The sequence below is a fragment of the Parasteatoda tepidariorum genome, chromosome 1, assembly GCF_982258835.1.
Source record: "Parasteatoda tepidariorum strain Cologne lab strain chromosome 1, Ptep-v5.0, whole genome shotgun sequence".
In the NCBI taxonomy this organism is placed as follows: domain Eukaryota; kingdom Metazoa; phylum Arthropoda; class Arachnida; order Araneae; family Theridiidae; genus Parasteatoda; species Parasteatoda tepidariorum.
In genome coordinates this window covers 97,934,182-97,956,863 of record NC_141755.1, presented here as the reverse complement: position 1 = coordinate 97,956,863, position 22,682 = coordinate 97,934,182, and the positions used below count along the sequence as shown (strand labels likewise).

Sequence of the window (22,682 nt, the reverse complement as noted above, 5' to 3'; positions counted from 1 at the left end):
GAAAAAAGATGAATGGGAGATGAGGATTAACGAGTTGAGCGAGCAGAGCCTCTCAGTCAAGATAAATTTATTTTATTTTATATCCGTCGTTGAATAAGCCAACTCTATTTTTGGGTTTACGACTACTAATGTTCGACTCAGTAGCCTTGTCATTTTAAACACAATCCGGAAGACAATAGAACTCCTGAATCAAGTATTGGGAGAAATTTACCTTAGTGGAGAAATTTTTGATGAAACTAACCCACATTTGTGTTACGTGGCATGGGAAACAACGAAAACCTCCCTCGGTTAGCCTGACGGCAAGCGGACTTTAACCCATGATCCGTCTACCACTGAGGATAATTTAATTCAGTAATTATTTTATTATAATTCAGTAATAGATAATTTAATTCACTGTGGTAGGTGAAAGCCGGATGCGGAATTCGTATCGGAATCGAACCCGGTTTACCTCATCGGAAGGCGGACGCTCTATCCACTAAGCCACACGGTTCCAATATAAATTTATGTTATTAAAACTGATATAGTTATAAAAAGATTAAATGTATGCAAGTACTAACTTCTCTTCCATTTTTTCTCAATGTTTCAACTCGCCTTTTTTCTGTGAAGGTGGAATCATACTATCAAAATTTTTTAAACTTTCTGATGAGCTGGAGCACTCAAATCTCTACTGCAGTTTCAATCGTTTCCTGACTGCTTTAAGCAGAGTTTATTTTCATTTTATCATTAAAATTAATGATTTGTTCATCAAAATTCCGATTAACTAGAGCGCTCAAATCTCCTCTAACACAACAATACAATTTGCAATCGTTAGAAATAAACTGTTTGATAATTACGATTATTTGCAATTAAACATATTTCTCAGTTTGACATTAAAGTTGTATTTTGTGGCTTAAAAAAACTTATAATGCGTAACGAGATTTAAATTAGCTTAGCTATTTAAGAAAATGGACTTAGTATTTGATTCTAATTCCCAAACTACTCGCATGAAAATTGTTTATTTTTTAAAGAAAAAGCTAATTCGTCATGCGACATCGTCCACTTGCCTTAGTACATTTCTTAAAGTTTTTTTTTAAAGTCTTTAAAATTCGGCAATGTTTTTGAAAAGTTATTAAGGACTTTATAATAGTGGTATTAAATCTACGTTTTGCAAATTTAGATTTTTAAATACCACTTTACCGTTCGGATATCACCTAATAGGCTCCCTGAACATGCTTTTATGACCAACAGAACAAATGACAAAAAATATTTTACAATTTTATAAGTAATAAAGAAAATATGTATTTGATTTTAAAAAAACAACTAAATTTATTGAATCCAAAGCTGTTTAGATATATATAAAACTATTTCTAAATAAGTTTGATTACATTATTAGGGTAAAAAATTACGGTGATCTCGAAAATTTGAACTATTTCTTAGTATCCGTTTGGCAACAGTCATCCTGGTTGTCAGGCTGTTATGTTTACGAGAGAAAAAAATAAATGAAAAAAAAAGAAAAATATTTTTAGGAATGAATAATTCCAAAACAATCTGAGGTATATTCGTTGATGACTATTAATTATGCTATTTCATTTAGAGTTAAGCGTCTGGGGTGAGTTCAACCTAATATTTTTTTTTCTTTCGCTTTCATGGTTAGAAATAACTCATAACCTGTATTCTCATAAACAATTTCACTTAGATATTTCACAATAAATTAAAAGTTTATGACGTAAAAAATTTAAAATTAATAATAATATTTTCAGATTTGAATTATATGATGAATTAACTGTTTGGTGTATGCAATTGACAAATTTTTTTTAAATAAAGTAAATACGATATTTTAGGCTCGTTAAACAAGAATGACGTGTCTTAAAAAAGCTCATTTTTGAAAAGAAAACATCAATATTTTAGTTTTTTTTGTTGTCTATACTTAAAAGGCGAGACTTAATTTTTGTTTACGATACTTGCCTCTCTTATTTTCTAGACTCAACAAAAAATTAACCAAGTTCATTTTATTGACATAATATTTTTTAATTTGCAGATCAAATTTAGTTAAAGTTAAAACAGTGAAATAAATGTGTCTAATTATTATGTAAATATGATTGAAGTTTCTAATGACTTTTATAGGTTAGCGTTTTGATTCAAATTTTTATAGCGGGCTGATGGTTTATTTATACACTTTAAAAATGTACCATGTATGTTTTTTTTTATAAAAAAATCATTCAACTTACATATTTTTTTCAAACAAATTAAAATTTATATTTTTGTACCAAATCTGTTTCTTGAAAAGATCAGAGAAAAAACAAAAAAAATAGTTATCGAAAATATTCATCGAAAAATATGAAAAATGTCTTTCAGTTTCTTTAATGACACCAGAAGAAATATTAAATAAATGAATAAAATCTAATGATAAAATGTAACTCTAAATGTCTTTAAAAGTATAGGGACAAATATATAACAATTTGATACGTGAGATATATTTAAAAAAATATTAAAATATTATTTTTGCCTCTTTAAAAATAAAGGAGACTATAACAAAAAATAAATACTGTATATTTCCAAATAAAGAATTTTTGTAAAAATTTTCGAAGCTAAAGTAAGGAGTGGAGTAATCAAACTTTGTAACATCATCAACAAAAAAAAATTGTTCTAACGTTGGCAATAGATAGCAAAATATCGCAAAAAGGTACGTATATAAAAATTTTGAGTAGAATACATAAAATAACAGTTAACACTTACATTACGACAGAAAAGGAAATGACCTTAAGAGATTTCCAATATGTTTATATTTTTGAACAAAGGTAAACTAAGATAGTGAAATAGAATTACCCTCGGAATTGAACTAGAAGTGAAATATAGCAATATACTATGTTTATTCCAGCGTTACAACATTTAAAAAAAAACTTTTTTTTAAAATTATAAGTATCACGTTTTTAAGAAACCGCCGGTTCTTCTATATAAACTGAGACCGAAACACATCCATTGAGTTTAAAGAAGCCGTATTTTTGAAATTCGATTTCTCAGGAACTATTCGACCGATTTCGTTCAAATTTTGTATTTTTGCCACGTAAAATTACATTTTTTAAAAAGGATGTAAGAAATTGAAAACTTTACAATTCAAAATTTTTTTGGACCATTTTTAAATAAAATAATGCATATTTACCTAATTGAGTTACATTTTGCTAGGAATTAAATTTGGATAAACGACTTTTATAATTGAGTGCAAAAAGTCATAAATTCGATGAAAAAGTTCTGGACATATAGCGAAATACGCAAAAAATAAAATTAACACTAAGGGGTCAAAACTTTGGACCGCTCTTTTGAATAAATTAAGGGGACCATATTTCCCAGATTGCGGCTACTCCGTATATTTTAGGGGAAAGAAATCCAAACCCCTCGAAAGAAAGGTATATTTATTTAGAGAAAATACATTTTTGCGTCTGATTTCTTACTTTAAAACATCGGTACCGATTATTTAGCATATTTGAGGTCATCCCCTGTAACCATTAAGATAAAATACTTGAACGTGAAGATCCGATCATTAGATCAAAAGTTATTCAGAGTGGGCCATTTTTGGAGCACAGTACATATGTACAATACATGCTTGTCCAATGTATCCACTAAAAGTTTCCACTATTTAATCAAATAAATGTCCATTCAATTTTCTAGAATTTTTTGCATTCTTCGGTATTCTTTCATGTGCTCATAATCTATGGATAAACCAAGCTTGTCCAGATGCTCTTGGTCCATTACACAGATGCGTCAGTGTTACCAGCTGTATGCCTTCTTTTAAAGATCTCAATACGACGCCAAGGTGTGGACCTGAAAAACAAGGTCTCTGTTGTCCTGTCATACATCCGCATAGTCCTCCTCGTAAGTAAACATCTTTTTATAAATATTTACTTATAATTTTAAGTTAAAAGCACGTGTTACAACTTAGCACGTGTTACATAGTATTGGCAAGGTCAAAATTTTGTATGGTTTTCCTTCGATGGATCAACATAAGTTTTATGGTAACCATCAATAATTCCATCATGAACTATGTTATTTTCTTATGGTAACCAACTCCAACATAAGTGACCATCGCCGCAATGTAGGAATTCGGAATGATTTATGATGGTCCAACATAAGATAGCAACTTGTTGTGATGGTTTGTTCATGTTGAACCATCCGAAATTTCCATCATAGTTTCTTAGAAATCAAATGTTGAAACTATCATGAGCAATTATCATCACGATGTAGGAATTCGGACTGATTTATGATGGTCAAACATTAAAAAAATTGCTTTGATGGTATATTCCTGAGAACCAACAAGAATTCCAATTAAACCACCATGGAAATATATAGTAAGAACCATTATGGACCATCACGGATCATCATAGATTGTGAGACCACCATGAGAGTCAGACTTCTCTTGATGGTTAAACATCATAGTATTAGAGTAGAATCATGGAATGGTGGAAGTTTGTTGGCACATCAAAATAATAATAATAATAATAATATATATATATATATATATATATATACGCTGGAGAGCTTTCAAAAGCTTAAGCTTCTTAATGTTAATTTTTGAGCATCTTCTCATATCTCTTATAGATAACTAAATGATTTTTGCACAAAACTGTAAAACTCATATTTGAATAAAAATAATTTGCGTTTAAAAGTTTCACACTTACTTATCATTTTTCATTCCTTTTAATAATGGTCAAAATAATTTTGAATTATAAGGTATATAAATGTTTACGCCATTATTTACTGCGTAAATTTAAATGAAAAGATAAGCTTGAACAGTATCGGTCAAATACACTGGTTATCATAAATTAAGGAAAAATCACAAAAATAGCGATAACTCTTTCAAAAGTAAGCCAAACCGTGCAAAATTTGCATATGTTGTCCACTAAGAGTAGCTGAGTAAAATTGCAATATGCAAATTAGTGGCGCTGCACTCGGCTTACGTCATCTGCCTGGAGCATAAAAGTCCAAGTTTGAGAGAAAGCACACAAATTTTACTGTGATTGCGACATTGAAAATCTGAGATAGCCAATTCGTAATAATGACCTCTAGGCATCATTTGCCTGAAGAACTACGATGGAGAGCCATCGGGAGACTAGAGGCAGGGCAGAGTCAATCAGAAGTGGCCAGATGGCTAAATGTGAGTCCATCTGTGGTTCATAGACTTTGGAGGCAATTTCAAACCACAGATTCGGCATCTAGGAGGTTCAGTCAAGGACAGCCAACTGTTACGACCAGTGCCGATGACCGATATTTGACATTAAGTGCACGCAGGAATAGAACCGCTACTCCGACACATCTTAGATCCTCTCTTGCTGCAGCCACCGGAAGGTTGGTGTCAACGTCAACTGTGCGCAGAAGGCTCCACGAAGGTGGTCTGTATGCGAGACGACCATCCATTTGCGTGCCGCTCACATCACGCCATAGGAGAGACCGTTTGCAGTGGGCCCGACAACATGTCCACTGGACGTCAGATCAATGGAGGCCTGTTCTCTTTACGGATGAGTCCAGGTTTAGTCTAGAAAGTGACAGTAGACGTTATTTGATATGGAGAGAACCTGGGACCCGTTATCATCCATCAAACATCCGTGAAAGAGATGCATACGGAAGAGGCAGTGTCTGTGTTTGGGGAGGCATATCCTTAGGAGGGCGCACATACCTCCATGTCTTTCCAAGGGGAACCGTGAATGCTCAGGTTTATCGAGACAACATCCTTGATGCTTATGTGCGCCCATATGCCGGGGCAATTGGTGATTGCTTCCTGTTACAGGACGATAATGCAAGACCACACAGAGCTCGCATTGTTGATGATTATCTTCAACAGGAAACAATTACTCGCATGGAGTGGCCAGCTCGATCCCCGGACTTGAATCCTATCGAGCACGTTTGGGATGCTCTAGGGAGGCGTGTATCTGCCATCAATCCGCCCCCTCAGACCCTTGCCACGCTTGTAACTGCTTTACAAGAGCAATGGCTCTCACTTCCTATTGAACTGATAGACCGCATAATTGAAAGCATCACACATCGCTGTTTGTGCTGTATTGCTTCTAGAGGCAATCATATTCCATATTAAAGGTACTTTTTCTATTGCAAACCGATACTTCCAATTTGTTTATTTTATACATGTGCTAATTTCTATACTACTATTAATGTCTGATAATTTCTTTTTATGTTGTTTAATACCTTACTATGTGTTGTATATTGTGGGTAAGTTTCATAAAATTCCATGTGTAATTTCTTGAGTTATCGCGATTTTTGTGAATTTTCCTTAATTTATGATAACCAGTGTAGCTCTTGAGAAATGAAAATTCATAAATATACCTCTTCTTTGGTACATCCGGGTCCAAACTTTCATCTGCTCACAGCTCACATTCTTAAATTATTGTGTGACCTTATTTTCCAGATTGCGGCCAACTACCATGTTTTGAGAGCCAAGAATTCAAATCTGTTGGAAAAAAGAAAGTTTGTTTATTCACGCAAATATACGTTTTTGTGTCTGATTTTGTAACTTGAAATATTTCGACAGCATAAAATAATTAGCATATTTAAGGTTAATTAGTCTCTTGTATCTATATGAATGTATCTCAGTAAAATTTCCAATTAAATAATATCCAAACCAATATAATGTGATTTTCACTAAATAAGTAATACAAAAGAAATTTTTTTTTCTAGGTTGTGGAATTCGGATGTCACCAATAATTTCCCCAAACATTCTTACACGTAAGAGAAAAGAAGATCCGGGTGAAAGAAATGGTAGTAAAGAGAAATTTCAAAAGCGAAAAAAACGTTCTAAAAACGGTGATAGAACTCAAAAACTCATTATAAATAAGATCGTGAGAAACCGAGAATATTTTTCTCCGAAGATAATCGAAGAAAGGAAAAATATAAAGCAAATTTCAGAATCAAATATTAAGAATTTTTCTAATTTGGAATCTGGCAATGATCTTTCCGGCTGGCCACTGGTAAATACCAGTGAATCAAATTATGATAATATGCCGAGAAATGGTTCATATCGAATTTCCAATAAATCGATTGGCGTAATTACTTTCTCAAACGAAGCAAATTCAAAAATGCATCTAAGAGATACACGAAAGGAAGACGAGAATACTGTTTCTTCGGGTGGAAAATATGGAAGTCCTGAGAATCATGCTACAGTGGTTTCACAAAATGGCACTAAAATTGGTAATAGACATTTTAAACTGGAAGTAAACTGCAATGATTACATAAACAGTACGAAGCATCATGAAGAAAGCCGTTTAGCAACTACTGAACCGGATGAATTCCTACTAACTAATGAAACGATAACTACTGAGGAAACAAAAAAGGAAAAAAGAGTTTTCAATCGCCTTAAAAATAATTCACAGTTAAACGAAGATGACGTAAAAATAATAACCGCAATTAAAACGGTGACGTCAAATAGTAAAGACGCAAAAAATTATGAAAGGCCAATAGGTTTCATTGCGTCTGAATCTTTTTGGAATAATTTAAACAGAATTCAATTTGAAACCGAAAATTTCTCGAAATTCCTTTACGAAAAGAACATTGAAAGTAAAACTCAGAAAACCACCTCTAGTAAAAATAAGAAGTTACAATTTCAAAATATAAACCTGACAGACGACATTAAGAAACTGAGTCGCATTAGGCGAGAGTTGCAACAGGAAGCATTTACAGCAATTTCGACGAAGAGCGAAGAAGGTGCGAAAGATTCTGCTATTTCTGTGGTACAAACACATAGCCCAGTCAGCGGAGGTTATATTCGATTGACTGGTGATGGTCCTAAATTTACCTCAACTCCTACTATAAGCAACAAAAAACACTACACGGCTAGAGTTGATATTTTAGAGAAGAATTCTCAGAATGCTTCTAAGTCTGAAACAAAAAATAAAAAGAAAAGCGTGAATAAAATGATGAGATCGCATTCAAAGCGTGAAAAATCCTCAGGAAACAGTTATAAAACTACGGCTACCATTCCAATGATAGAACTAAATAACACTGAGTTCTTAAGTCAGAACACAAAAAGTTCCCAGTTAGTCGATCGAAAAATTAAAGTTTACACAATATCTTCTGAAAATGGTCAAGATGTTTCTGAAAATATAAAATTAAATTCTTCTGAAGCACAGTTGTTAGATATTTCTGGTACAGCGAGAGTAAGTGACGAGAGCTTAGAAGAGAATGAAAAACCGTTAGGACCCAATTATAAAGTTATGGCTCAAACTTCAATCCCATTGGACACTTTACCAGAATTATTCAACGAAACTGACTTTTTAAGTGAAAATATAAAATTTAATCATTCAACCAATTTAAACTTAAAAAATGAAGTTTACAAAATATCTTCTGAAAACGATCATGATGATTCTGAAAATATAACATTAAAATCTTCTGAAGTTCTGTTGTTAGATATTTCTGGTACAACGAGAGTAAATGACGAAAGCTTAGAAGAGGATATGGATGACAAGTTTCGCAATGCGGCTAATTCAGATTCAAAAAGTAAACAGAACAACAAGCAATCCCATTCAAACTATGAAAAACCGTTAGGAAGCAATTATAAAATTGTGGCTCAAACTTCAATTCCATTGGACACTTTACAGGAATCGTTCAACGAAACTGAAATTTTAAGTGAAAATATAAAATTTAATCATTCAACCAATCTAAACTTAAAAAATGAATCATCTGAAATATCATCTGAAAACAGTCATGATAATTCTGAAAATGCAAAATTAAAATCTTCTGAAGCGCTGTCGTTAAATATTTCTGATAAAGCGAGAGAAAATGGCGGAAGCTTAGAAGGGGATATGGATGACAAGTTTCGCAATGCAGCTAATTCAAATTCAAAAAGTAAACAGAACAACAAGCAATCCCATTCAAACTATAAAGACCAGTTAGGAAGCAATTATAAAATTGTGGCTCATACTTCAATTCCATTGGACACTTTACCAGAATCATTCAACGAAACTGAAATTTTAAGTGAAAACATAAAATTTAATCATTCAACCAATCTTAACTTAAAAAATGAATCATCTGAAAACAGTCATGATGATTCTGAAAATGCAAAATTAAAATCTCCTGAAGCGCTGTCGTTAGATATTTCTGGTAAAGCGAGAGTAAATGACGAAAGCTTAGAAGGGGATATGGATGACAAGTTTCGCAATACGGCTAATTCAGATTCAAAAAGTAAACAGAACAACAAGCAATCCCATTCAAACTATGAAAAACCGTTAGGAAGCAATTATAAAATTGTGGCTCAAACTTCAATTCCATTGGACACTTTACCAGAATCATTCAACGAAACTGAAATTTTAAGTGAAAACATGAAATTTAATTATTTAACCAATCTAAACTTAAAAAAGGAATCATCTGAAATATCATCTGAAAACAGTCATGATGATTCTGAAAATACAAAATTAAAATCTTCTGAAGCGCTGTCGTTAGATATTTCTGGTAAAGCGAGAGTGAATGACGAAAGCTCAGAAGATATGGATTATATAGTTTATGATCAAAAAATTTTTAAAAGTGATGGTAAAACTAAAAATTACTCTGACCAGAATCTGTTTGAAGCGACGCAGTTTGAATCAAAATATTTGAAACCCAGAAACAATGAGAGTATTGCTTCAATTTCTGAAGTAACAGGTATACCTGTCCAATTTAGGAAACACCAAATAAACGATAAAATAGCTGATGATATTTCATCTCTACTTCTTACCAGAACTAGACCTAGAAATAAGGAAACATCGTCAGAAGTTGAAAACCATCATTTGGATGAAACGATGGTTCCTTCTACACCTTTGCAAAGTGACACTATTAAGACGACACCAACAGTCTTAGAAACTACAACAGAAGTTCCGACTTTGCCGCCTACTACTGATTCTATCACTGTACCACATTTAAATACTGGAGACACAAAAACAGCGACAGTTGCTTCCTCTGAGGAAGAACTGAAGCAACGAATGCATGCTGATAATACACCCAAAGCCGGATTGGAAACAGCTGAACAACAAGCAGGCCTTAAAACAGGCCCATTTTTAACTAAATCATTTTCTTCAGGTAAGAAGAACTTGACCAGATTGGACACGACTGATGCGGAAGCAAAATTTGAAAATGACACTGATGTTTCATTTCCAAATGACGCATTAGATATGATGATGGAGATCATAACGACTCAAAAGCAGAAAAATTTTAAATTCGAAGACAAATTTATGAGCATTCCTCCTGATCCGGAAGAAACAGTAGTTGCTTCCGGTATGAAGAAACTTTACAGGAAAAGGTTGTTCCGGAAAGGGAAGTATGTCATTTCGCACCTCGGTCAAGAAGCGAAAGTGTTAAGAGCACAAAAAGCTCACACACTCACTAACGAAACTCTTGAACAGGAGAAGGACACAGAGATGAACAGCCATACTTTCAAACCAAATAGGTTTCGTTCGTACCGAACGAAAAATTTGAACTTGAACAACGATTTTTTCCCCAACTACTGCCCTTGCAATGCAGACCAAGGATCATCAACCTATAACACAATACTTAATCCATACTACTCACCTAGGCTCGGACAATCCTCTTTCATACAGGATGATTTGAGTGATTATCGAAGAGCAGAATTCCATACCGATACTTTACATTCGAATCATAAAAGAATTCCCAATTCGTTTCATTTGGAAGGGATCAATTATCTTCCTCATGGAATACACCACCATAATTATATCCCTGAAAAAAACCGTAATTGTATTTGTCCTAAATTGATACCAAATAGCTATCTTATGAATAGGAATTCCCAATTTGACAGGGAATTCGAATCTGGAAACAGATACACAGATATACATCAACCAAATGCTTTGAAATCATATAGGAGTGGAGGTAGATCTTTTATACCAGATCATAATAGTGAAACACTTTCAAGTGCGCAAGGTATATTACCAAACAATCGTATAATTCCCGATTCGTTACAATTGGAAAGACTGGGAAATTATAATATCGAAATGTCTAATGAGATACGTCATAGACTGGTAAAGAATTTGAACGCCTCTAATAATTTTCACCAACCTAATGGAAACGAATCACTGGAAAAATATGAGATCCAGCAAAATACTGTCGAAATCCGCAATGGAAACGCTGAGGATGTTAACATGTTCGATTATCGCTTGCTTGCTGATATTACTACATTCGAAGGTAAAATAAACGGTACCCTGCAAGCCCAAACAGAAGATGATGATGAATCCAAACCAATCAGAGAGAGTAGTCCTGAGTTTACAATTGGAGGGAGATTGGAAACCATTTCTTGGCCTTGGATGGTAAGCATAGAAAAAAAGATTCCACTTTCTGAAATTCTAATCAGATAAAGCAGAGTGTTCCGCAATTACTGATTTTAATACATGTTTTTAGAAACTTTATTAAGTAAAAAACTATTCGGGGTTTCAATTTAATATTATAGCGAGGCTAACATTAGCAAAATCTGATGTGAGAAATGCTAGATTCAAAACTTGTTCCAAAAGTATAATCTGAAGTGAAAGGTAAATTCTAAAGACTCCGTCAAGTTTCCTTCAGCAGTCAAAGTTATACTTTTATCCCTCCTTAATAACGCTGATGTTCTTAATTTCGTTTCCTCAATAGTAATTCCTCATATTCTGACTAGTTTTTCTTTATTATTATTTTCCATCTCTTTAATGTGATTTTTAATTTTTTTTCTCCATATATATATATATATATATATATATATATATATATATATATATATATATATATATATATATATATATATATATATATATATATATATATATATATATATATATATATATATATATATATATATATATATATATATATATATATATATATTATATATATATATATATATATATATAAAGAGAGAGAGAAAGGAAAGGATAACACATTTCCCCACATGGGAGACCTACGAAAGTGATATGAATTCTCCTACATCGATGGACGATCCACATTGAACAGTTGACTTGTTATTTGCGGCTGCGTCATTATCCTCCTAGCGCTGTTGCTTCTCAGTCTCATCTACACACAACGGTATCCTGCACACAATCAACTGCTAATAGAAACACTGGAGAGACCACACGCACAACCGTGAACTTAATACAGTTCTCGCGATAAAAGCTCAAAACTCTATGAACTTAATACAGCTCTCACCCCCAAACGCTCAAAATCCGGTGAACTTAAAACAGCTCTCCCAGCCTTTTGTAAATACAGCAACTAGTTTTATTAGTGCATGGAATTCTATCCCTGATAAAATGCCGGTGAGAGAGTATTGTAACGTAACTACCACCAATTATTAAACATAATTCACTGGTATATTACTCGATTCAATCTTGGGGTACCGAATGAAAGATGATGGTTAACATTGTCGGAAACGGAAGCCTCTCTTTCTCTCTGTATATATATATATATATATATATATATATATATATATATATGATATGCAACATTATTAAACTAAAGTGTTTTTTTTTAAATAACAGGTTGGAATCTATACATATCCATCAATGCGATTCATATGTGGAGGAACATTGATAGATTACGAACATGTCCTGTCAGCAGCTCACTGTTTCTACCAGGAGGAAGATGGGTAGTAAAAGTTTTCTTACTTCGAAATTTAACTTTTTAACTTCAATCACATCGCGAGAAAAATATTTTCAATCTCTTATTGCAGATTTCATACACTGTTTTGTAAAGGTACCAGTTTGAAAAATAAAAATAGACTTTTATTTGATATTTTGAAAAAACTTATGACACCAATGGTGCTAGAGCGACACTCTGGGGGGGTGAGCCTAGTTTACACCGTCATTTTGTTATGGCAATGTCACTTTTAATCAAAGTTCGAGACCGTAATGCTTGAATACGCCATCTGGGGGAGAATGCCGGTTCCATGTCTTGACTCTCTCCCTTTCCCTCCTCTTCTTCGTTTTATCGGAATCTACTACAATATTTTTCCTCGCCTTAATATTTTTCCTATTTAATTGTCACAAATATTTTTTTTAAATTTCCACTACGCTTTTCCTTTTGGAACTATGTTTAATGAAATTTTCTGTTCAATATAGTTTCCTAAGTTGAAAGTTTTTAATCTATTTGAAAATTAAGAGAGAAACTGACATACTTCCTTCTCCTATTGGCGATCGAAATGAGCTACAGGTGGGGTAGAGCAGAACTCTCTACCTGTGGAAACACTTCGCATGCTTTCACCATTAGCGTGTGGAGAGTCATATTAGAAGGAAGTGCGTCAGTTTCTGTCTTGATTTTTCATATAGATTCAAATCTCTTAAGTTGGGAAACTATATGGAACTGAAAACTACATTAAACATAGTTTTAAATGAAAGCACCATGGAAATTTAAAAAAATATTTTTATTAATTAGAAACGAAAAATATTAAGAAAAGGAAAAATATTGTAGTACATTCCTAATACAACTGAAAAGAGGAAAGAAGATGGACCAAAGGCATGGAACCGATTTTCTTACCTGATGGCGTATTCGAGCATTGCGATCGCCTATGACTCTCCACACATTAATGGTGAAAGCATGTAAAGTGTTGTCATAGGTAGAGAGTTGTGCTCTACGCCACCTATAGTCCATTTCGATCGCAAATATAACAACTTGTGTTATCAAATGGGTCGCATTTTTCAGGAAAAACCAAATCGATCATAAAAAAAGAGGGATTTCTTTTGGTGAATTCGAAATTAACATTAACACTCAGATTGTATGAGGTTAAAGTCCTGGATAAGTAGCTTAAGCAGCGACACTCAGCTATTTTAGCGAAAACTGCGACCCTCTTCCTATGTCTGCAATGAAAAAATACGAAGTTATTATTCTTAAATGCCAATTTTTATTTAATAATATTTTTGCATTCTTGAAGACAATTTAAATATTTACTATTTATTCTTTTTTCTTTCCCTGAAATTATATATTTAATTGTTTTCTATTTAGTGAAAATAATATTTTATCTAAAAATTAAAACTTTCTCATTTCGTGTTTTAATATCTGCTGAGACTTTTATATCTACATCATTTTGCGGATACATTACAAAACACTCTAATTTGCGGATATAATCATGTGCCCTGAGAACGAGATTGCATCTTTTTGTTGTCTAGCTTTTTCTTAAAGCTTTTTTTAAAATTATGTATACATGTACATAATTTCATATCTAACATATATGTATAAACACTATGTATGTAGTATTTATATACATAATGTATATAAACACTAATGTGAATTACAAAACAAAATAAAATAGAAATTTTTTTTGATGGGAAGTTCTCTTCAGAACGCATTCTCTTACGATGGTATATAGATCAAATAAAGTGAAGAACATATCTCCATGTGCTTATTGACATCTTGATAAAATAATATAAAATATTTTCGAAACTAAGTTTCCAGTCACAAAATATGAAACTGAAGCGTAATAAAGGGTAATGAACTGTATCTTCTTAGGGAGCGTGCTTACCAAAGTACAGAACCACTTTTAATGTGTCTCTTACCTTGAATTGGTCCGAAATCGAATTTGCGCAAGATAATCATATATGATACCGGATAATTCAAAGTTTAAAATCAATGAAAGGGCATACTTTAAATCGAAAATGAATGAAAATAATTTTTATGTTTCATTAATTTTCTATTCATATTTTTGACCTTTCATTAAATTAATTAATGAAAGGTTGAAAATATATACATGTTCATTACTTCAGTTTTCAATGATTAGAGGAAAGTTTTTTCCCTACTTTGAGGCAAAAAATCGACAAGGAAGAGTATTGACGTTCCCCTGTATCGTAGATTATTTGACTCCCCTAAATTGTTCATCTGTGACCAATCAAACCCTTTAAAATAATCATGTTTTTGTTTCAGTGAATTAGAGAAATACGCCGTGATCATCGGAAAACTGGATAGAGTTAAGAAACACATACCCCTTGAGAATTTTTTTCGTGTTGAAAAGGTGTATGTTCATCAGAAGTTCACGCCTGAATGCTTCTGCCACGACATAGCCCTCCTGCGTTTAAATATGATACTGGGCCCTGAACATGTACCCATATGCTTACCACACAGAGATACAGCTGGACCCGGAGAGAACGGCACTGTCCTAGGATGGGGAGATACGATGTACTCCAAATCTGAAGGTAGTCATGTTTATTCAAAGAAAGTACGTTTTTGTGTTTGATCTCGTAACTTAAAATATCGTCTGCAATAAATAATTAACATACTTGAGCTCATCGCCCCTCAAACCATTAAGATTGAATACTAGAATGTAAACATCCGATCATTAAATCAAAACTTATTCATGGTAGTTCGATTTTCTTTTTTTTCACATTAAAAGTCACATTAAAAATCTTAGATAGGTTAAGTCCCACCTTTTGGTTCTCAATATCAAGAAAGAGAAAAATTTTATTTTCAAAACTCTTGCGTTTAGGTTTTAGAAAAGTTAAATAAAACTGGTTGGCGAGCAAAAGTCTGTTTTAATTATCAATAACTGATTTTAACTTGATTACTCATATATTTTGCTATGCTGTCTTTTAGTTCTGTAAAAGAGCCATTAAACTATTTTTTTTTCTTTTTTTTTGCATTAAAATGAATTTTTCACAGTTTCAGACTTGGTTATTCATTTAAAAAAAAAATTTTTTTTTGTAGTACCAGTTGGCTAAGTCCACTGTTCGCTGACGCTTACCAACCCCGATGATTGTTTTGTAAATATTGTTGTTTCTTGGCACAAACCAGTTGAAAATATTCAACTAAACATGTCTGTACTAAAAAGAATACTTGTTCCACCACATCCCACGTCCAAATATTTCCCTTATTAAGATCTATTAGCGGACATAAATTAATTTTTTGAAATCTAACTATTTATATAACATTTATAATTAAATATATATTACTGTAACAAATTTGGTGTGTTCGCAACTGTAATCTTATACTTTTACTTACTGGATGGTATATTTTAAGTCAAATATTGTTACTGTAATTCATTTACGTCACACTAGAGCTGCACAGTGAGCTATTGGCGCCGTCAGAAAAACATCCCTGAGGACGATTCGTAGACATGCTATCACAATTTTGATCTTCTGCAGAGGGGATGGCACCTCCGCTTCGGTAGCCCAACGACCTGCGAGCGAAGTCGAGCACTTTACGGTAGCACAGTTTAACGAGGATCAATACCGCACACTCTTGGTCCCTATGCAGACTGATCCAAGTGGTCACCCACCCGCATACTGACCGCAGACAGTGATGCTTGACTTCGGTGATCTGCTGGGAAGCGTGTCTTAACGAATTCATGTTAGTATATTAATGTAACTGACACCAATAATTGTAAATTGGTTAATCTGACACTGATTTAAGCAACTTTTATCTTAAAATGTTACGTAGAATTACAATATTCTAATAATAATGATAATCCTCTTAAACTCCTAATTCAGAAAACAAACGAAGTTAAAAACCTAACAGGGGTTAAGCCCCCTAGTAAGAGATAAAATTTTATAAGCAGTGTTACTCGCGCAATATTAGCTCATAGTTGTCTTGATTTATAGCTTTGCCATTTTAAATTTCAAGATACTCGAAATTATACTATAGTTAATCTAATCATACTCGAAAAAGCAAACCAACTGGCCATTGAACGTGGCTAGTAATGAATAAAAAAGCATACAAGTACAGCATTAATTACATTATGGCACTAAAAATACTTTTCGTATCTATCTGGTGATAATTTTCCAGCTAATTTCCAATTTTCCAATTAATTTTCCTAAGGTGATAATTTTCCAGTTGATTGCTTGTGATATGTCCTTGAAGGCGGTATCTCTTCATTGATGACGCATCAGATGCATATAGGATTCTATATAATCACCGCCCTTAAATGTACCTAATGGAAACTTTAACAAAAAAAAAAAAAAAAAGAGTGCGTGCATTAGATCTTCCAAATTAATGGATAATTAACTCCTAGATCAAAAACTTTTTATATATTTATATTTTATAACCGCCTTTGAACAGCCGACGGCAGCTTTACGGCAAGGGAACTCAAACCCATAATCTGTCTACCACTGAGGATATTTTACGTCAGCACTGTGGTCGGTGCGAGCCGGGTGCGGAATTCGTATCGACCAGCTGTCGCTGGGTTTCGATCCCAGTTCACCTCATTGGAAGGCGAAGGTTCTATCCCCTGAGCCAAAACCGCTCTGCATCAAACATTGGGATAAACTAGTCTTCGTGGAAGAATTTTCGATAAATCTAACCCACATTTGTGTTACATAAAGAGGAAAACTTGCCACTGTTGGCCCGATGCAAGGGTAAACTAGACCACGCAATGACTGAGGACATTTTACTTCATCAGCGTGGTTGGTAAGAGTCGAGAGCAGAATTCAAATCGACCAGTCGCTACTGAGATTGACCTGGGTCACATCGAAGGGAAGTGGGCGTTTTGTTCCCTGAGTCAGTTTCCTGTCGAGTGAAAAAAGGCAATTGTAATTGTTGCTTTTCACATGTTCACAATCTTCTCGAGTAATCAATCAAAGTTTTATATTTTCAGTTTCGCCTTTAGATTGGATAATTTCTTAGGTTTACGCTTTTGTTCCTTAGGTTACGCATAGTGTTTTCGCTTTTACCACCTTTAAATACACTGCTGGACAATTGCTAAGGACGGATAACACTATCATCCATAGCAACCACAAAATGAAAGGAAGCAAAATGTGGAAAATTAGAATAAGTGCGGGATATAGTAAGAAGAGGTATGCGTATGCAAATTTTTTTTCCACTTCTGCTCATCACGTGATAGCGCTGATAAGAGCTTTAAAGGTTCTGACGCGTGTGGAGAGTTGTAGTTTCAAGACAAAAATTTACAGGAAAGATTTAGTTGACGAACTTGAAATTTTCGGCAGGTCTTCCCGATATCACTTAGATGATTTTAAGCGTGGCCGAATTATTGGAAAGATCGAAGAAGGGCGAAAAATAACAGATGTTGCCAGGGAGTTCGACATCGCTCTCAGCGTTGTTTCACGGTTGTGGAAATCATTTAAAACTACTGGAATGTGTAGTAGGCGGCACGGGGGAGGTCGTGTTAGAAGTACGACGCCTGCAGAAGACAGATACATCGTCCTATCAGCAAAAAGGACCAGGCGCACCACAGCTCAGCAGGTGGCAAATCAGTTTCCTGCTGCCACAGGAAAGCAGATCTCCCGAAAAACTGTTGCCAGACGTTTGAGGGGTGGAGGACTATATGCCCGCAGACCTGTTGTGTGTGTCCCATTGACCAGACAGCACCGTACTGCCCGTTTGCAATGGTGTCGTGAGCATCACAATTGAACTGAACAGGACTGGACATGCGTACTATTCTCAGATGAGAGTAGGTTCAGTCTGTCATCGGATTGTAGACGCCAACTGATCTGGAGCGAAAGTGGTACTGGTTATCATCCAGAAAATATCCAGGAAGGGACCGATATCCGACATGCAGTGTCATGGTGTGGGCCGGCATCATGATCAATGGCCGCACGTGCCTACATGTGGTTGCGAATGGGACTATTATGCGCCAACGATACATTGATGAAGTTCTACTTCCTCATGTTCGTCTTTTCCGCTGTGCTGTCGGTGATAAATTTGTTTTTATGGACGACAACGCAACATGTCATCGAACACTCGCTGTTCAGGAATGTCTAGGCAGCGAGAGTATTCAACGCCTCGTATGGATACCACGTTCTCCAGATCTAAACCCCATTGAAAATGTTTGGGATGCTTTGGGGAGGCAACTTGCTGGTCGAAACTATCCACCGACAAACAAGAACACCCTCATCCGTACACTGACAGAGGAATGGGATAAATTACCTCAACAGCTGCTGGATAATGTTGTGCAAAGTATGATACGACGTGTAGAATGTTGCATCACACTCCACGGTGGACATATCCCGTACTGACACCTTTCTTCAAGTTACCTGTTGACATTTAGATGCATTGTTCCCTTTTTCCGTACGCAGCATCAAATGAACATTTTATCTCTTTCAGATGTTTCATAGCTTTTGTACTTTCCAGAACAATGAATATTCTTTATTCCAATGTCTGAACAGTGTGACAACTATATTTAATCCTACTGGGTCTAATTTCTCGCTTAATGTTATGCTACATTGCAATTTGTGATCCGTCCTTAGCAATTGTCCAGCAGTGTATATGAGGCCTTTGAAAAGAGTATACTTTCTTGACTTCCTAGTTGACAAGGGTTCTAAAATATATGTAAATGTAGGAAATGACAGAGCCCTCTGCGTGTATAGTATGGTTTCGAGAAAGCAGACCTTAAAATTGTGTCATTTTTTTTAAAGTTTTTAATAGTCATGGAAAACTTTAAAAAATCGTCGTTCCTTTCTTTTCTTCCTTTTTTTTTTATCTAAAGACATTAAAAAAAAAGCTGACGTACTTGTTCTCTTACAGATTCTAGTACGCAAAGACTTCAAAGGTTAGACGACGTCATCCTCTACCCGGGCAATGAATGCAGAAACATTATAAGCAGAATTGCCGGTAAGCCATTACCGCAGGATTTTGGAGATTATTACTTATGTGCAGGTGTTCCTGATGGCTCTAAAGATGCCTGTGTGGTAAATAAGATACTTTTATTCGTCATTTTTGATGAAAGATTAATTGGGTGTTAATTTAAAGGAAGAAAACTCTATCAAGGTTTTGAAGTGTAAAAATATTTGCTGCTATCTTGCTTATTGGTTATATATAATTTAATAACTGCTGTCTCCAAAAAGGGAGGAAAAAATTAACAACGTCCGACATACACCAACACGTTTGGCGTCGTAAAAAAAAAGGGTCATTATAAGGATAATAGCGAGTGAATAAATGTATGAAACGACAAAAGGCTGAAATTTAATGAATCTTCGAATCAAATCGAGCAAATCAGTGAATCCATCCGTGAATGACTAAAATAAAAAAGAAAAAGTGAAGCCAGTAAATAGTCGAATCTTTGAATAGTCAAATCAGTGAATAGTTGAATCAATGAAGTTGACTGTTAGCTTAAGGTATCCGAAACTTAAGGTATCACAATTTAAAAAAAAAAAAAAAAGCAGCCTTGATAAAATTTTTATTTTATTTCTGGTAAGCAGAAGTTCTAAAATTATTATTCTAAAATAAACTTTATTAATTTCACAATATTTTCTTTTCGCAATGAATGCAAAATTTCCTATAAAACTACAAATTTATAATATCACGCTAACAGATCAACAACGAATTGTAATACATAAATTTCACAATATTTTTTTTTCTCGCTCAATAATACTTTCAAATATTCAATGAAGTAGAAATAAATAAATTGATCAATATTGATTTTTCAAAAGAAAAATTCTAAACATTCTTACCTAAAGCTTGATAAAAAAAAGTAAATAAATAATTTCTCAACTTAGCTTTAGTTCATAATATCACAAAGATTATTCGAAATCCACAAATGAAGTTTCAAATATTTCTACAATCATAAACTATTTCAGTAAAATGTGTCAGCTTAAAGAAATTTTCTCAAAATCAACGGTTCGCAAACCGTATTTAATGTATGCAATTGTCCAAAAATATTAAAAGAATTTTTTTTATATAATTAAAAGAGTTAGAAATCATGACACACTTATTTTCAATTTAAAGAGATTTAGAAAGTTAATGCACAAAAGTTCAAATATAGACAATGAAAAAAAAAAGGGGGGGGGAGGGGTTAATCGCAATTTTCCTTGAAATTGCCTATTTTCACACAGTTAAATACCATAGAGACCCCTTTCTCCAAATTCAGATTTTTTTTAATGCAGTTTCTTCTAAATGTCTGAATGAGGGAAATAAAAGTGAATCGGAACAGAAAACGTAAAGTTGCCGACAAAAAATGTAAAATAAAGGTGTAAAAATGAGAAAAAAACCTCGGTGTCCGAGAGTGAAACCGAAAAATAAATAAAGATTAAAAATAAAACTAGAAAAACCGCTATAGCCGACAGAGGCAAAAATCAATGGAAAGTGCATTTCCACGTGCGATAGAGATTTCCAAGACAGAGGCTAAACTCTATCACTTGAGTGGAATAAATCAATCAATTGTAGTAATTTGATTCCAATTTGAACGATTTGTATTACCATCCCAAAGAAAGGCATCGGTTACTATCTGCAACTGATAGATCATAGATGGATTGCCAGGTAAGTGAGATAACGTCAGCTTTGGTATTTCTATGGAGAGGAGGAAATGAGTGGTGATAACACTTTGTTGATTGGCTTAAGCAATAACAGATTAATTTTTTTTGTACTGATTGTTTTCTAACTTTTTTAGGGGGACTCCGGTGGTCCTTTGATGCACGAAGATTATGACGGAATTTGGTCACTCATTGGCGTCGTTTCCTTTGGCTACAAGTGTGGTAATCCTGGGACACCTGGAACATATGCAAGAGTCTCCTACTTTATCCCTTGGATTATGTACCATATAGAACATAAGCCTTAATTCATTCGAAGCTTTCATAGTTGAGGATTCCGGATCTGATTGGAACAAACTGTAACATCAAGATCTTAAAATAAAAAATTTCACAAAATTGTTGAGACATTTTTTCGTGTACAATCGAAAAGAATATAGATTTTTGTTTTAAAACATGCACTTGAAACCTCCTGTTAAGGACACTCCTGCAAAACGGACGCCTTTCAATAAGGACACATTTTTAATTCCCCGGGAAACTTCTATGAATAAACCATTACTTACATTCTCCGCAAAGCGGACACTCCAGAAACCGGACGCGGACAGTCATTTTTTCTCTGAAAACGTTATTTTCTACCACTTCAAACCGGACACTACCTTTTTTTAAATTTGAAAAAAAGAAACTATTTCTGCTTTAAATTGCAAGGGAAAAATGCAACTTTTCACCATTTTTAAAGCATATAAATTTTTTACCTTAATCATAACTAAAAATTTTGTTATGCTATTTCACTGCTAAAGAATTTATTTTTCTCCTGTCTCCTTGCCTTATCTTAGTAAAGAAAGCGGAGAAAATGATACTGCAGTTGTGAAATAATTCGGACTACGGCATCTTTGATCTTTTCATCTGGAGGACACAGGTTATGGGACCCCTCAAGTTGAAATGACGTCGTAAATACTCTCAATGATTCTTCCCCACATAGAATTTCTTTAATTTTCTTATCAATTTGAAGACTATATTTAACACAACTGGTTTAAGTAAAGAGAACAGAAGTGTAATCTTTGAGGTGTTCATATAAATGAAACATTTATTCAGACACTTGATGGATGATCAATTTTGTGAATAATCAACTCCATAGGTCCTCATGACTTACAAGTATTCATTGCCTTTTTTCTTCTATGAACCCTGGGAGGTTTACTTTCAAGAAGGTATTAACCACGTTTCCTATCAAGTGATAGGGTATTTAAACTTAACCCAGAAAATTAACCCAGTTAAATTGAAACCCAGTGAGACCTTAAAGCTCCTATTCGGTATCATATGTCTATCTTGAATATATGTGCTCATAGGTAAATTATGTTCCTTTATCTGTTGCTACATCTAGAATTATGTATTTATATCAGACTTTCTCATATAATCTTTTTTATATATTCTTTTTATTGAAAAAATATTTTTTAAAGTTTAAGCAAATATCCTTGTAGATAGTTATTGTAGATTATTTAACTATTTCTATGTCTTTGAAATTATTCTAAAAACAATTTAAGGTGTTGAACTTCGTTATTTGGGTACCATTCCCGTTAACGGACA

At 33.8% G+C, this 22,682-nt stretch overlaps 1 protein-coding gene across 1 annotated transcript; it reads left to right on the top strand.

Moving 5' to 3' along the window:
* Positions 1-1,435: 1,435 nt before the first annotated feature.
* LOC107438028 (uncharacterized) lies at positions 1,436-21,485 on the top strand. Its single transcript, XM_071179402.2, has 7 exons — positions 1,436-1,588; positions 3,646-3,849; positions 6,661-11,267; positions 12,462-12,568; positions 14,836-15,104; positions 19,384-19,547; positions 21,245-21,485. The coding sequence occupies exons 1-7, from the start codon at positions 1,558-1,560 to the stop codon at positions 21,410-21,412; spliced, it is 5,550 nt and encodes a 1,849-aa protein (XP_071035503.2). The 5' UTR covers positions 1,436-1,557; the 3' UTR covers positions 21,413-21,485.
* Positions 21,486-22,682: the final 1,197 nt, after the last annotated feature.

What these genes read in the sequence shown, in the direction of transcription:
- LOC107438028 (XM_071179402.2), top strand. Translation starts at nt 1,558, where the DNA reads ATGCTATTTCATTTAGAGTTAAGCGTCTGGG. An exon ending in TTTAGAGTTAAGCGTCTGGG is followed by an intron (nt 1,589 to 3,645) that starts GTGAGTTCAACC and finishes TCAATTTTCTAG; the next exon opens with AATTTTTTGCATTCTTCGGT. An exon ending in GATGTACTCCAAATCTGAAG is followed by an intron (nt 15,105 to 19,383) that starts GTAGTCATGTTT and finishes GTTCTCTTACAG; the next exon opens with ATTCTAGTACGCAAAGACTT.